The sequence below is a fragment of the Hydra viridissima genome, unplaced genomic scaffold, assembly GCF_058129835.1.
Source record: "Hydra viridissima isolate aposymbiotic clone 2 unplaced genomic scaffold, HvirCarnegie_v1 scaffold_7, whole genome shotgun sequence".
NCBI classification, from domain to species: domain Eukaryota; kingdom Metazoa; phylum Cnidaria; class Hydrozoa; order Anthoathecata; family Hydridae; genus Hydra; species Hydra viridissima.
In genome coordinates, this window is record NW_028324306.1 from 4766128 (window position 1) to 4779173 (window position 13046).

A 13046-nucleotide genomic window follows, 5' to 3' on the forward strand; every position below is an offset into this window, starting at 1 on the left:
TATGTCAGGTTGAATAAATCTCGTGTGAACGTCTTTTTTTAGTTGTTGTTTTTAACTTAATTCACCCTCCTCACAGAAGATATACTTTTTAAAAGATATTGGGCATTTTCAAAATGTCTTTTGTAGTTGGAATGGTATACTTACAAAGGGTCAATATTACTCTAAGTTAATTTATTGCTTAAAAAATAAAACTAAATTTTTTAATACTTTAAGTAAAATCTCTCAGTTTCTCAAGCCGTTCCAGAAAGTACAACAAAAACACAACTAATAAATTTTTATAACAAATAAAAAACTTCGACTCGTGCAGTATGCTAGCCAAAAGGATTTGTCTTCTTGTTTACTTATAGTTTGTGGAGGATTCGAAATTTTTCTAAAGAGGTTTATTAAAACTGAAACAAAATATTCAAGCTCCTTTTAAATTGAACGAGAGAAAGTACTAAGTAAGTACCAATGATATATATTAACTAGATATCTAACTCGCGCTTCTGCTGTGAAGCAAATTTTTTTCAAGCCTGAAATTTTTGCAAGCCTGAAATCACGCAATTATAAATCAAAGTAGGGAGTTTAGGCAATTTTTATAGCCAATGAAAATCTTTTTTATTTCAAATGCATTAGATTTCTTAATATATTTTATTTTCAAAATGGTTTCAACCACTTCTGTAGCTTATTTGGTTCCAAAGATATTCGTGTTTTAATATTTTCAATTCACATACATTTTATGAAATATTTCCTTAAAGTATCTCGTTAAACTTTTGGCACCGAAAAAAAAATTTCTTTGTCTTTTCTTTTTTCTTGCGTAAAAAGTTGCGTTAACAATAAAATATCAAAAGACGGGGGAAATTTATAAAAGCTCCACTTAGAAAACAAAAAACCCACCCTATTAGACTTCCAAAAAAAAAACAAACTGTTTGACATAATAAATAAATAGTTGCAGAATCTATTTTTATGCGGAGACGAAAGAATTAGCTTAATTTACTTGTGTATAAACAAAACTGAAACATTTAAAATTAAATAACTTTATCAATTCTAAAGCATGATAACTTTTATAACCAAAATCCGCTTTCTTTTGCATACACGCACTGAATTTAGAATCCTCCTTTTTTTTTTTTTTTTTTTTCTTTGCAACTGAAAATATTGATTGTAAAAAAGTGATGATGTTGATAAGTTTGTGTAAATTTAAATCGTACTCGTCCCTGAGCCGAGTTACCAGTTTTGTTTTTACGGCGGTCCTTAATTAAATTTTCTGGATTTTCCGTGACATGCATTTGATCACTGAGCATTTGTTTTCTTCATACAAAAAAGACTCATTTCTTAAAGTGATAAAAAAATTTCTTTATTTCAATATAAAAAGCTTTAATACCAAACGTGAAATGAAAAAAAATTTCGTGGCATAGCACTCTCCGTCTCAGTGGTCCACAAACTAAAAAGAAGTTTAATGTAACCAAATTCAGAAAATATAAATATTAAGATATTTATATCAAGCGTTTTCATCATTAGATTCCGCTAAAACTCAGAATACGATCGAATGTGTTGACCACGTATGGTTACGTAAACTTCAAAAAAGAACCATAAAATCAGCATTAAAAGTAATAAAAATTAAAATTATAATAAGCGTTAAAGGTATGTATAGTAATTCAAAAGAGTACCAATTTCGTGCCATTCTATAAACTGGTAACAACAGGAGCAGCAGAGGCTGTAGTTCCTATAAATAAATTTAAAAAATTCACAAATTATAGTGATACACTATAAACGTTAAGAAAAGAAGATTAAATGGTCGTAGGTTGAGCATTTGACAAAATTTTTTTAAGAGGAAAGAATAGGGAGAAATTTAGCAGCTATTATTAAAATATATCAAATTAAGAACCTTCAGAAAATTAATGAAACTGAATGAAATTTAACTCAAAAAATTACAAACCTCGAGAGGATCTTCGCGAATGCTCCGATCGTGAGTGGTGTGTAGACTTTCCTAATGATCGTGAGTGGTGTGTATACTTTCTTGGTGTTCTAGAGGTGCGGTCTATAAGGAAAAAATTTTCGACATTTATTTCTATACAAAATAGACCGAAAATAGCATCATTGTTACTCTGGCGAAGGAAATCTTCTCCTTAAGACGTGAGCATGCTCAGAAATAAATTCTAACATCTCAAATCGAAGCAGATAATTAAGTTATATGAGCACTCTTATTGTTTCTGCTTTTAAAAACTTTTAAAAGGTGTGAATTTTTTAATTTACCTCTTCACTACTAAAGGAGCTAGGGTGAATAATTTTCCAGAAGACAAGCAAAGCACGCAAAATTTTTTTTTAAAAAACAATATTTTCTTAAGCAGTGATAATTCACTGGTTTAGAAAACATTAATATTTTTAATCACTGATGCTAAACGCTGTCTAATGTATGCAAGTAAGTGTTCTTAGAAAAGTGTTTCTTTTTTCGAATATAAACCTTATTAAACTAACAAGACTTACTGCTGGCTCTTAAACTGATTCAGCTTATTGCAGTTCTAATTTAAAAATTTTGGTATTTATTCAAAGTGTTAAATAAATTTTAAAAAAAATTTAAATATAACCATTAATATTTAGTTACCATGTCGTGAAGAGTGATGCCTTCTAGTGCTGGAGGTTTCTGAGGAGAAAAAAAATCAAGTTAAAAGTAAATTATAAAAATATTGCAAAAAAATTTAAATACAACCATTAATATTTAGTTACCATGTTGTGAAGAGTGATGTCTTCTAGTGCTAGAGGTTTCTGAAGAGAAAAAAAATCAAGTTAAAAGTAAATTATAAAAATATTGTAAAAAAATTTAAATACAATCATTAATATTTAGTTACCATGTCGTGAAGAGTGATGTCTTCTGGTGCTAAGGGTTTCTAAGGAGAAAAAAAATCAAGTTAAAAGTAAATTATAAAAATATTGCAAAAAACACTAAAAATTAAATGAAGTTGAATGAAGCTTCATAAAAATGTAGCTCTTTCCCATCTTATCAAAAATAAATAAATTTGTACAACAATAACAACATACCTGGTACACCAGTTGTAACTAAAATTGAAAAAAAAAAGAAATTGTACAATAATTACAACATACCTGGTACAGTGGTAACTAAAATTGAAAAACAAAATGAATTTTCACAATAATCACAACATACCTGGTTCACCAGCGGTAACTAAAATTGAAAAAAAAATAATAATTTTTATAATAGTCACAACATACCTGGTTCACCAGCGGTAACTAAAATTGTAAAATAAAAGAATTTGTACAATAATCACAACATACCTGATTCACCAGTGGTAACTAAAATTGAAAAACAAAATGAATTTTCACAATAATCACAACATACCTGGTTCACCAGTGGTAACTAAAATTGAAAAAAAAAAAAGAATTTTTACAATTGTCACAACATACCTGATTCACCAGTGGTAACTAAAATTGTAAAATAAAAGAATTTGTACAATAATCACAACATACCTGATTCACCAGTGGTAGCTAAAATTGAAAAAAAAAAGAAACTGTACAATAATTACAACATAACTGGTACACCAGCGGTAACTAAAATTGAAAAATAAAATGAATTTTCACAATAATCACAACATACCTGGCTCACCAGTGGTAACTAAAATTAAAAAAAAAAAAGAATTTTTACAATAGTCACAACATACCTGGTTCACCAGTGGTAACTAAATTTGAAAAAAAAAAAGAATTTTTACAATTGTCACAACATACCTGGTTCACCAGTGGTAACTAAAATTGAAAAACAAAATGAATTTTCACAATAATCACAACATACCTGGTTCACCAGTGGTAACTAAAATTGAAAAAAAAAAAAGAATTTTTACAATTGTCACAACATACCTGATTCACCAGTGGTAACTAAAATTGTAAAATAAAAGAATTTGTACAATAATCACAACATACCTGATTCATCAGTAGTAACTAAATTGAAAAAAAAAAAAGAAATTGTACAATAATTACAACATATCTGGTACACCAGTGTTACATGAAATTGAAAAAAAAAGACTTTTCACAATAATCACAACATACCCGGTTCACCAGTGGTAACTAAAATTGAAAAAAAAGGATCTTTAAACAATTTATTCATTACTTTATATATGTTTTCTAAAAATATAGTTTTTTGTTTCAAATTTTAAAAATAATTGTCACCTGGCTTTGCAAAACTTGCAACCAATAAAGTAGCCAATAGAAACAAAGTTATCCACATGGTACTAAAAATGGGTTAATAACGAAAAAACTTAATGAAATTCAAAACTTTCGTAACAAACCATCACGCTTTAACAAGCCTAACAAAATCCGTTGTTGAATTTTCAAGAAATAAAGCAATAAAGTTAATACCTCATTTTCAAACTTTGGTATCTTTCTTCTTCTATTCAAAACTTTATGTCTGTTTTGAAATCGACACCAAATTTATAAAGGAAAAGTTTGATTGACATCATTGAGTTACAAAACAAATTTAAACATGGGGTAGAGTTAAAAAAACGTATAACGTTTTCAGGTTTTAAACCAGTCTTTTGTATACCAAATATTTGTTTTGGGAAATAAGTTAATATTTATAAAAGGTGTTTCTTTTACGCTTGATGATTAAAACATTAAAAAAAATTTAGGCCATAAATCTATTTTTGATTAATATTTTAAGAGTCATTAAAAAAAAAAGAGAAATCTTAAAAACTATAATGTAAAACTAAAATGTCTTTCTGTTTGCCACATTTCTGCTGAAAATAAAGTTATATACAACGCTAAAAATGACAAAATAATTTTATTTTTCTTATCTCATCAGCGTATTTAATTGCACTATTTTTGAATTACAAAAATCAGTAAATGATTTGTCCTATTTGTTCATACCTATTTCAGAAACTAATACGTTTTGTTAGCAGCAAAAACTCGGCTTTTCGATTTACCTGTTTAAATTATATTCGGTTCGATAGGGAAGAAGAAAAATTCAAAATAGTTATCATATGCCATAATTGGGAACACTATTAATGGGCATACATCAAGGAATACATCATATATCGCAGAGATAATGATAATAATCGTAAAACAAACTTATCATAGAGATAATGATGTCACGCTTTGGATTGTTTTTTATTTACGTATCAGTGTGCGTAATTTTTTTGTGGACCAAAGAATCAAAACTTTTTATTCCAACAGTTGCAAAGTGGAGTTTTTCACTTGAAAAGTTGAACAAAATTTTTTTATGTTTATTATTGATGTGATATATAGTAAAAAGAAGTTTGGGTTCATTATATTGTATTAAAATCGATTTAAAATGTAAAAAAATGTTTATAATAAAACAAAAAATATAAAATTTTATACATCTTACATACTTTGCAAATATCTACAACTTTAAAACTATTTAACATAATAACAAATAACTAAACTTCTAATACTAAAAAGGATAATCACACTTGAAAGATGCATCTAAACCTTTACTGGGGGTCTTAATTACTGAACTTAATCCTTAGGTTAGCGTAGCTTTCGTCGCTGTTTTGAAACTTTTGTTTAAACGTTTGTTGATGCGAACCATCAAAACTCCATTTCGAAATCAATTCTAAATTGTATCTTTCTTTTTTTATTTAAAGTTTCAACAGCTTCATTCAAATAACAACCTAATCGCCTAGACGTGTGATCCAAAAGATCTTGTAATTTAATTTCTGAAGAAGTTTCTGTAACTGTTATCGATTCTTCAGGTGGATAACATTCCTCTTTGGCCTTTTGTTATGGTCCATTCTAGAACTTTCTAGATACAACAGAACATTCGAGAATCTTCCATAGAACCCTCTAGATATATAATAACGTTCCAGAATGTTCTGTATCTTTCTAGGAACTTTCTATTTTATTATAAATATTAAGTTTGTGATATTATTGTATTGTATTGGTATTAACAAATCAAAAATAAAAGCTTTACTGAAATCGAACTTTTCTTTGGATCTGTTAAGAAATATAACAGATTTTTGGCGACGAAGATCTCTCTATTTTCTAAAAGCTACTCATGGAAGAAAAACACGGTGCTACTCTGGTAGCGATATTGGCAGAAATGCAGAAGCTGCAAGAAGCTAGTCAACGACAACTAGCCGAACAACAGTCACAAATCAAAGAGCAACAAGACGCCATTGTCAAACTGCTTGAAGCCAATGAAACAAAGGTCACTCAAGATTTTGCTGCTTTTGATTCAACAGCTGAATTATGGGTCAACTATCAGGAAAGATTCGAAACATTCGCTAAAGCTCGGGGTATAACAAGAAATAACAAAGCTGCTTATTTTCTTAGTTGTCAAACTCCAGTCATCTACAAACAGTTGTGCAATCTTGCACTCCTTTAACAATCAACCATCTTTCGTATGATCAAATTGCTCAATTCATGAAAGAACAATACAATTTAACCAAATTCCTTGTTCGTGAAAGATTCAAATTTTGGTCAAGCATTGGTCGAAATCAAGGTGAATCTATTCCACAACTGGTTGCTCGAATTCGACAATTGGCTGCAACATGCGACTTTGCTAACATCACAAATCCACTGGGTGAAGCTCTTCGAACACATTTTATCTGCTCTATCAAAAATGAAGCAGTGCTCAAAGCTCTTTTCAAGTGCAAAAACGAAGATCTAACTTTCGCCAAGGCGGTAGAAATAGCAACCGAAACCGAGGAGGCCGCCAAGGTAGCCAAGGAAACTGCCGTTGGTCCCTCAAAGTCTCCGATGTCTCTCCCAATCAATAAGTTGGGGCAACATAAATCGGAATCTAAACCCTCAGCTCCTCGACAAAACAAATCTCAGACTGAGTCAACCGCTTGTAGAAGTTGTGGCAAATCGACCCATGAACGCAAAAATTGCCGTTTCAAGGACGCCGAATGTAATTTTTGTGGTAAAAATGGTCACATTGAAGCAGTTTGTTTCAAGAAAAAAGCTGAATCCAGAAAGACGGTCAAGCCTATATTCATTTATGGACAGACTAAAGCACTTCGCCAAGTCAACCAAATCAATGTTGATGATGAAATTACACAAAATCTCCAAATCAATGGGCATTCGATAAGATTCGAACTCGATACTGGAGCTCCAGCCAATTTCATCACCCATACTTTATGGCAAAGTTTGGGTAAACCACATCTTCAATCGTCGGATTTACAATTCGAGTCAGCAAGTAAGCATCAACTTCTGATACTAGGGAAAGTTGAATTGTCAGTTAAAGCTCCAACAACCTGTTGCAAGATCTGGTTCCACGTAACTTCTGTTCCTGGACTAAATCTTATTGGCCGATCGGGTATTCGACTACTTGATCTTTCAGTTGATGAAAAGATTAAGAAATCATCCAAGAGTACTGTTGCTAAGGTCTTTGAGCATCTCAAACCTGACACAGATCTCCAACAAAAGTGCAGAGTTCTATGTTCTGAGTTTCCAGACCTGTTTAAACCAGAATTGGGTTGTTTGAAAGACTTTGAACTTGAAATAAAATTCAAGCCTGAATACAAGCCTATCTTCTGCCGTCCAAGACCTGTACCTTTCGCTATTCAAGAAGATCTGGTTGACGCTTACGAAGCTGGTATCAAGCATGGTGTTTGGAAACGTACTCAATTCAACGACGAAGGTACACCTGTGGTTCCTATTCAAAAGACCGCGCTTCCGGGAAAAATAAAACGAAAGATTCGAATTTGTGGCGACTATTCAGTCTCCATTAATACTCAGCTAGAACCTCATCGCTACCCAATGCCGTTGCCAGAAGACCTGTTGCGTAAACTGCGTGGCGGTTATGGGTACACAAAAATTGACCTGGCTGACGCTTATAATCAAATTCGTTTGGGTCCAATTTCTCAGAGAAGACTGGCTCTCAGTACACATACTGGTGTACTTCTTCAGCTTCGTCTTCCATTTGGAATCACTTCAGCACCGGGGTACTTTCAAGAGACAATGGATAAACTAACAAGTGATCTACCTGGTGTAGCTGTCTATCTCGATGATATTCTCGTCAGTGGCAACAACGCAGTCGATCACATTTCCAACTTGCGTGGTCTTCTACAACGACTAAGCAAAAACGGACTACGCTGTCGTCTAGAAAAATGTATTTTCGCTAGTTCTTCGATCGAATATCTTGGTCATATGTTATCTTCGGAAGGTATTGCTAAAGGTAACAAAGTTGATGCTATTTTGGCTATGCCAGTTCCTAAGGACGTTAATACGCTGCGATCTTTTCTTGGTCAAGAACAGTTTTACGGCAAATTTCTTCCTCCAAATTTGTCTATGGCATTAGACCCGCTCTATCGTCTAATTAAGAAAGATGTGCCATGGCAGTGGACATCCGAACAACAGTCAGCTTTTGAAGCTGTGAAACAGTTGTTATTATCTGATTCAGTTCTTACTCACTTCGATCCTTCTAAACCGTTAGGAATGGCAAAAGACGCTTCAGAAGTTGGTATTGGTGCCATATTGTTTCATCGATTGGCAGATGGCTCTGAACGTCCAATTGCAAATGTATCGAAGATTTTGACTGATTGTCAACGTCGCTACAGTCAAATTCACAAAGAAGCATTGGCAATAATTTTTGGTTTGAAAAAGTTTCATCAATTTCTTTTTGGTCGTCGTTTTACCATCGTCACTGATCATAAACCACTACTGGCTCTATTTGGTCCAACAAAGGCTACTCCAGCTATGGCAGCAAATAGACAGCCAATACAATTACGAAATCGAGTTTCGTAAGACAGCTGAACACGGCAACGCTGACGCGCTCAGTCGATTACCGGTTGACTATGATCGCATTTTCGATGGGGGAGGAAAGTAGTGAAGAAAATTTAATGATTTGTGCGGTGAAAACCGTTAGTCGTCAAATCAATATGCATGATCCAAATATCCTGGTCCGCGAGTCAAGCAAAGATCCTGTCATTGCTGCAGTTATTCGCAATGTTCGAGATGGTTGGGTCGAATCCGACAAAAATGACAAGATACGGGAATTCCAAAAACTTTCCGAAGCTCTCTCAGTTTCAGGCAAATGCTTGTTCTATGGTCCACGTGTTGTCGTCCCCAAAACTCTTCAAGATCAAGTCTTGAAGATACTGCACCTAGGTCATTTCGGCATTCAACGAATGAAACAACTCGCACGATCTGCCGTATATTGGCCAGGCATTGATTCAGCTATCACTAATCTAGCACACCAGTGTACTACCTGTACGGAAAATCAGAACCTTCCATCGAAACCGGCAGTCCATCCATGGATGCTACCAGAACGCTCTTGGAGTCGTCTACATCTTGATCATGCAATCAATTTCATGAGTACTTATTGGCTTATCATGATTGATGCTCTATCTAAATATCCATGTATTCATCCTACGTCTTCTATTAGTGCCAAATCTACTATTGATTTACTGGAAGAAGATTTTGCACACTTCGGTTATCCACATCCTCTATTTACCGATAATTATTCCTCATTCACTTCTCAGGAATTTCTAGAATGGTGTAATAGTCGAGGTATTGTCCTGCTCAAAGGTGCTCCATATCACCCCGCCACAAATGGTGCTGCCGAACGACTAGTTCAAACTTTCAAAAAAGCCATGAAGAAATCAAACCTACCTCCTAAGAATGCTCTTCAAGAATTTCTCATGGTCTACCGCCGAACTCCTTTAGCAAATGGATCGTCCCCGAGCGAATTACTCAATGGCAGACAAATTCGGGCGCAAATCGATCTGCTTTTGCCATCCCCTGTTCATTTACAACAATCAAAGCAATCTATGGACTCTTCCAAAGTTGTAAAATATTCAGTGGGAGACTTGGTTTATGCCAGATACTTTAGCTCAACTCAAAATGGATTACGGCTATTGTCACTGAAACATGCGGTCCTCGATCTGTCATAGTGAAGACAGAGCCTGATGGTCTAGTCTGGCATCGTCATATTGAACAACTCAGGCATCGCTACAACTCCGGGGAGGTGGAGGAGTCAATAATAGTACAGCCCGATTTGTTGTCGTGTGAGCCGACTGTTCAAGATAAAAAACAAGTCAAAACAAGACGATCTAGTAGATGCATATCAAAGAATAATCAAAACGCTTGCTCTCCGTAAAACCAAGCTGGCGAGGAGATGTTATGGTCCATTCTAGAACTTTCTAGATACAACAGAACATTCGAGAATCTTCCATAGAACCCTCTAGATATATTATAACGTTCCAGAATGTTCTGTATCTTTCTAGGAACTTTCTATTTTACTATAAATATTAAGTTTGTGATATTATTGTATTGTATTGGTATTAACAAATCAAAAATAAAAGCTTTACTGAAATCGAACTTTTCTTTGGATCTGTTAAGAAACATAACAGATTTTTTATAAGTGAATAACATGGATAGATATTCTTGTTAGCTGCATGAATACTTTCATATTGTTTTTTTGTCATATCAGCTTCCACAAAAATTGACAACGCTTCTGATGGTGTGTGCTTCATTAGATGTGTCACTTTTTCAATATTGTTTGCCTTTTGTGGGTGTAAATAAAATTTCCTTTATAACGTTAGACGCGTCACTATTCTCTGCAGCACTTTGACTCATTTGAGCAGCATACATTAACTACTCACAAGGTATATATTCCCTAAAAACCCTTGTTTTTCACCTTCTCGTTTTTGAACTCGATTCACAAAATTCTTTTGATGGTCGGCCGGGCTTTGCTACCGTCCAAGTTGGCAGTGCTATGGTGGCATTGTTCGTTACTTTTTAAAAAACGCTCACTTTTACGGCTAGCGTCTTCCCAGTTTTGTTTAAATTGGAACTTAAAAGGTGAAAAAATGTTTTTTAGTGTACTTTTTTCATTTGCAGGGTATTTGGTTATGTTTTTAAGGTGTTCTAATAAAAACAAGAATTTATCGTCAACTTTTTTCACAGAACTTTGCTCAAAGACTTCATGAAGTGATTGTCTAGTCATCTCTTTTGTGATCCTACAATAAAGTATGAATTAAATTAAATGATATTTTTAATCACAAAAAAATGTTTTTGTCTTATTGACTAAATAAATTTCATGGCGCATACATGAGCAACTTTTTTTTTTTTTAATGGTAAATAGAATATCTATGCTTTACGTGAAGCACAAGTTCTTAGCTTAATAAGGCTCAATTGACATTCAAAAACACTTTTTAATATCGTGTATACAAAAAAAAAAAACGTTAAATTTTTTACATCAAATATAATTGATGAGAAATGTGACTGTAACTTATAAAATAGAGAAAATAAATATATCAAAAGTATGAGCTTACCTTCTTTTTCAACATCGATTATGATTTTTAAAATTTGTCACTAACCAAAAACTCAAAAAACGATTTGTAATAATGCTCGTCAACAGGACCGTTGAAAAACAATTGAATTCATTATCACGATTACTCGATTTTTAATGCTGCCCATGTAAGGTGGAGGAGAGAGGGGTAACCGAAATGACCATTTAGGGATGCAAACTTTATTAAGTTTTAACAATGCACCAATAAAAAAAGATTTTGACAAAATTTTGAAAATTCGACTTTTGATCAACTTTTTCGTATAAATACTCCTCTATGAGTTGGTTTAACGGAGATAAACATTATTCTAACTAATTGTTAATGAGTATAAAGTAGAACTTGATGATAGCTGATCAGATAATATTGATATTGATATTAATGCTATTGATAATATTGATATCGATAACATCGATAATATCAATAATATCGATAACATCGATTATATCAATATTATCGTAATATCGTTAATATCGATTGTATTGATGTTAATAATATTGGTATCGATAATATTGAAGTTATTCTAATCTTCTGTAACTCTTAGAAGTTATGTCAATGACCTGTACATTCTTATTCTTAAAGCATGTTTACCTTAAAATATTCTTATTTTTCTGAGCAAAATTCAGCCTAAATGTTCTTATAAAACAAAGAGTTGAAATCTATTTCAGATTCATGTGTTAAGACGACAATGCAATAGCTTTAAATTTGTTTGCTCGGATAAAAGTACAAACGAAAAATCGAATTGAAAAAGAAGAATTCCGTAAATTATTTTTGTTTGATATTTTTGCGGCTGTCACTTAACAGTTGTTTAATATTTTTGTGGCTGTTATGTAACAATTAACTCAAGAAGTGAGGAGAGTTAACCCAGTAGTTGCGATCAAGAAGCCTAAAATTAACATCACAGCTCGTAGTTTTCTTTTCCAATAACATGTTATTCAAGTTTTTATTGAATTTTTGCATCGAACTTTATCTTTTCAATAATATTTGTCGATAGCAAGAATTAAAGTAAATTCTAAGTTGTTTGAAAGTTTCAAATAAAACCATTTTTTGATTTGAAGATGTTGGAATGCAACATAAAACTAAGTTATAATATACAGGAAAATAAGTTAAAATCATTAGATTGATTTTTAACTTTTTAATTTCTTTAATTTAAGCAATCCGATTTTTTTTTGTTTTCTATTACTTGTGTCTTAATTTGACTATAGCCACCTTTTTTATCAAATATAGTAAAGTGATGTTATGTTAGTAATTGATGCTGGGATATTGGATGCCTGTTGCATTCAAAGACATGTAAATACCAATAAACAAAACCTTTTTACATTTTGAAACAAAAAATTTGCTTATAAAACAATTTGTTGTTATATTTACGCATAATAAACAGTTTCTTGCAATTTTAACCAAAAATAAATACGGTCTTGATTTTTAGATTAGATTGCAGCGTGTACAATAATTTTTTTGTTAGTAAAAATAAATCAAAGCGTGAGTTGAAGTTACGGGCATAAACGCGCTTTGGTTTGTTGTGATTGCTAGAAACACGCTTGGATTTACGACTGCTAAGCAACTCACAATGTTACTGCATATAAAATAAGTAAAGACCCAACAATACCATGTTTGTCGATAAAGTAAATTAAAATAAAACTGGTTATTTCCAGTTTGTAATTTCTTTTTGATGCGTATCATGTATAAATCAGATAATCATCTGATATTTTGCATTTTAAGCATTCTCGACATATTTCTTTTTTAGCTTGCTTTGATTGTCTTCATTATCCCAATAGGCACAGGACGTTTTTAATACGTTTAAATTCCGTTCAA

General features: G+C 32.4%; 1 protein-coding gene across 50 annotated transcripts; it reads right to left on the reverse strand.

Moving 5' to 3' along the window:
- Nucleotides 1–1307: 1307 nt before the first annotated feature.
- Nucleotides 1308–4481, reverse strand: LOC149885741 (uncharacterized). 50 transcript variants are annotated; one of them, XM_090092056.1, is made up of 18 exons: nucleotides 4342–4481; nucleotides 4153–4214; nucleotides 4033–4071; nucleotides 3907–3924; nucleotides 3844–3861; nucleotides 3779–3796; nucleotides 3587–3604; nucleotides 3460–3477; nucleotides 3397–3414; nucleotides 3332–3349; nucleotides 3140–3157; nucleotides 3016–3033; nucleotides 2826–2864; nucleotides 2704–2742; nucleotides 2582–2620; nucleotides 1916–2017; nucleotides 1647–1702; nucleotides 1308–1553 (listed from the first exon to the last, which is right to left on the reverse strand). In XM_090092056.1, the coding sequence occupies exons 1-17, from the start codon at nucleotides 4344–4346 to the stop codon at nucleotides 1662–1664; spliced, it is 528 nt and encodes a 175-aa protein (XP_089948182.1). In that variant the 5' UTR covers nucleotides 4347–4481; the 3' UTR covers nucleotides 1308–1553; nucleotides 1647–1661. The 50 variants fall into 50 exon arrangements, 46 of the variants coding, with proteins under 46 accessions (XP_089948182.1, XP_089948183.1, XP_089948181.1 ...); XM_090092057.1 differs by lacking the exon at nucleotides 3140–3157 and adding an exon at nucleotides 3205–3222 and having other exon boundaries at nucleotides 1308–1420; XM_090092055.1 differs by having other exon boundaries at nucleotides 1308–1420; nucleotides 4342–4480.
- Between the last annotated feature and the right edge of the window lie 8565 nt (nucleotides 4482–13046).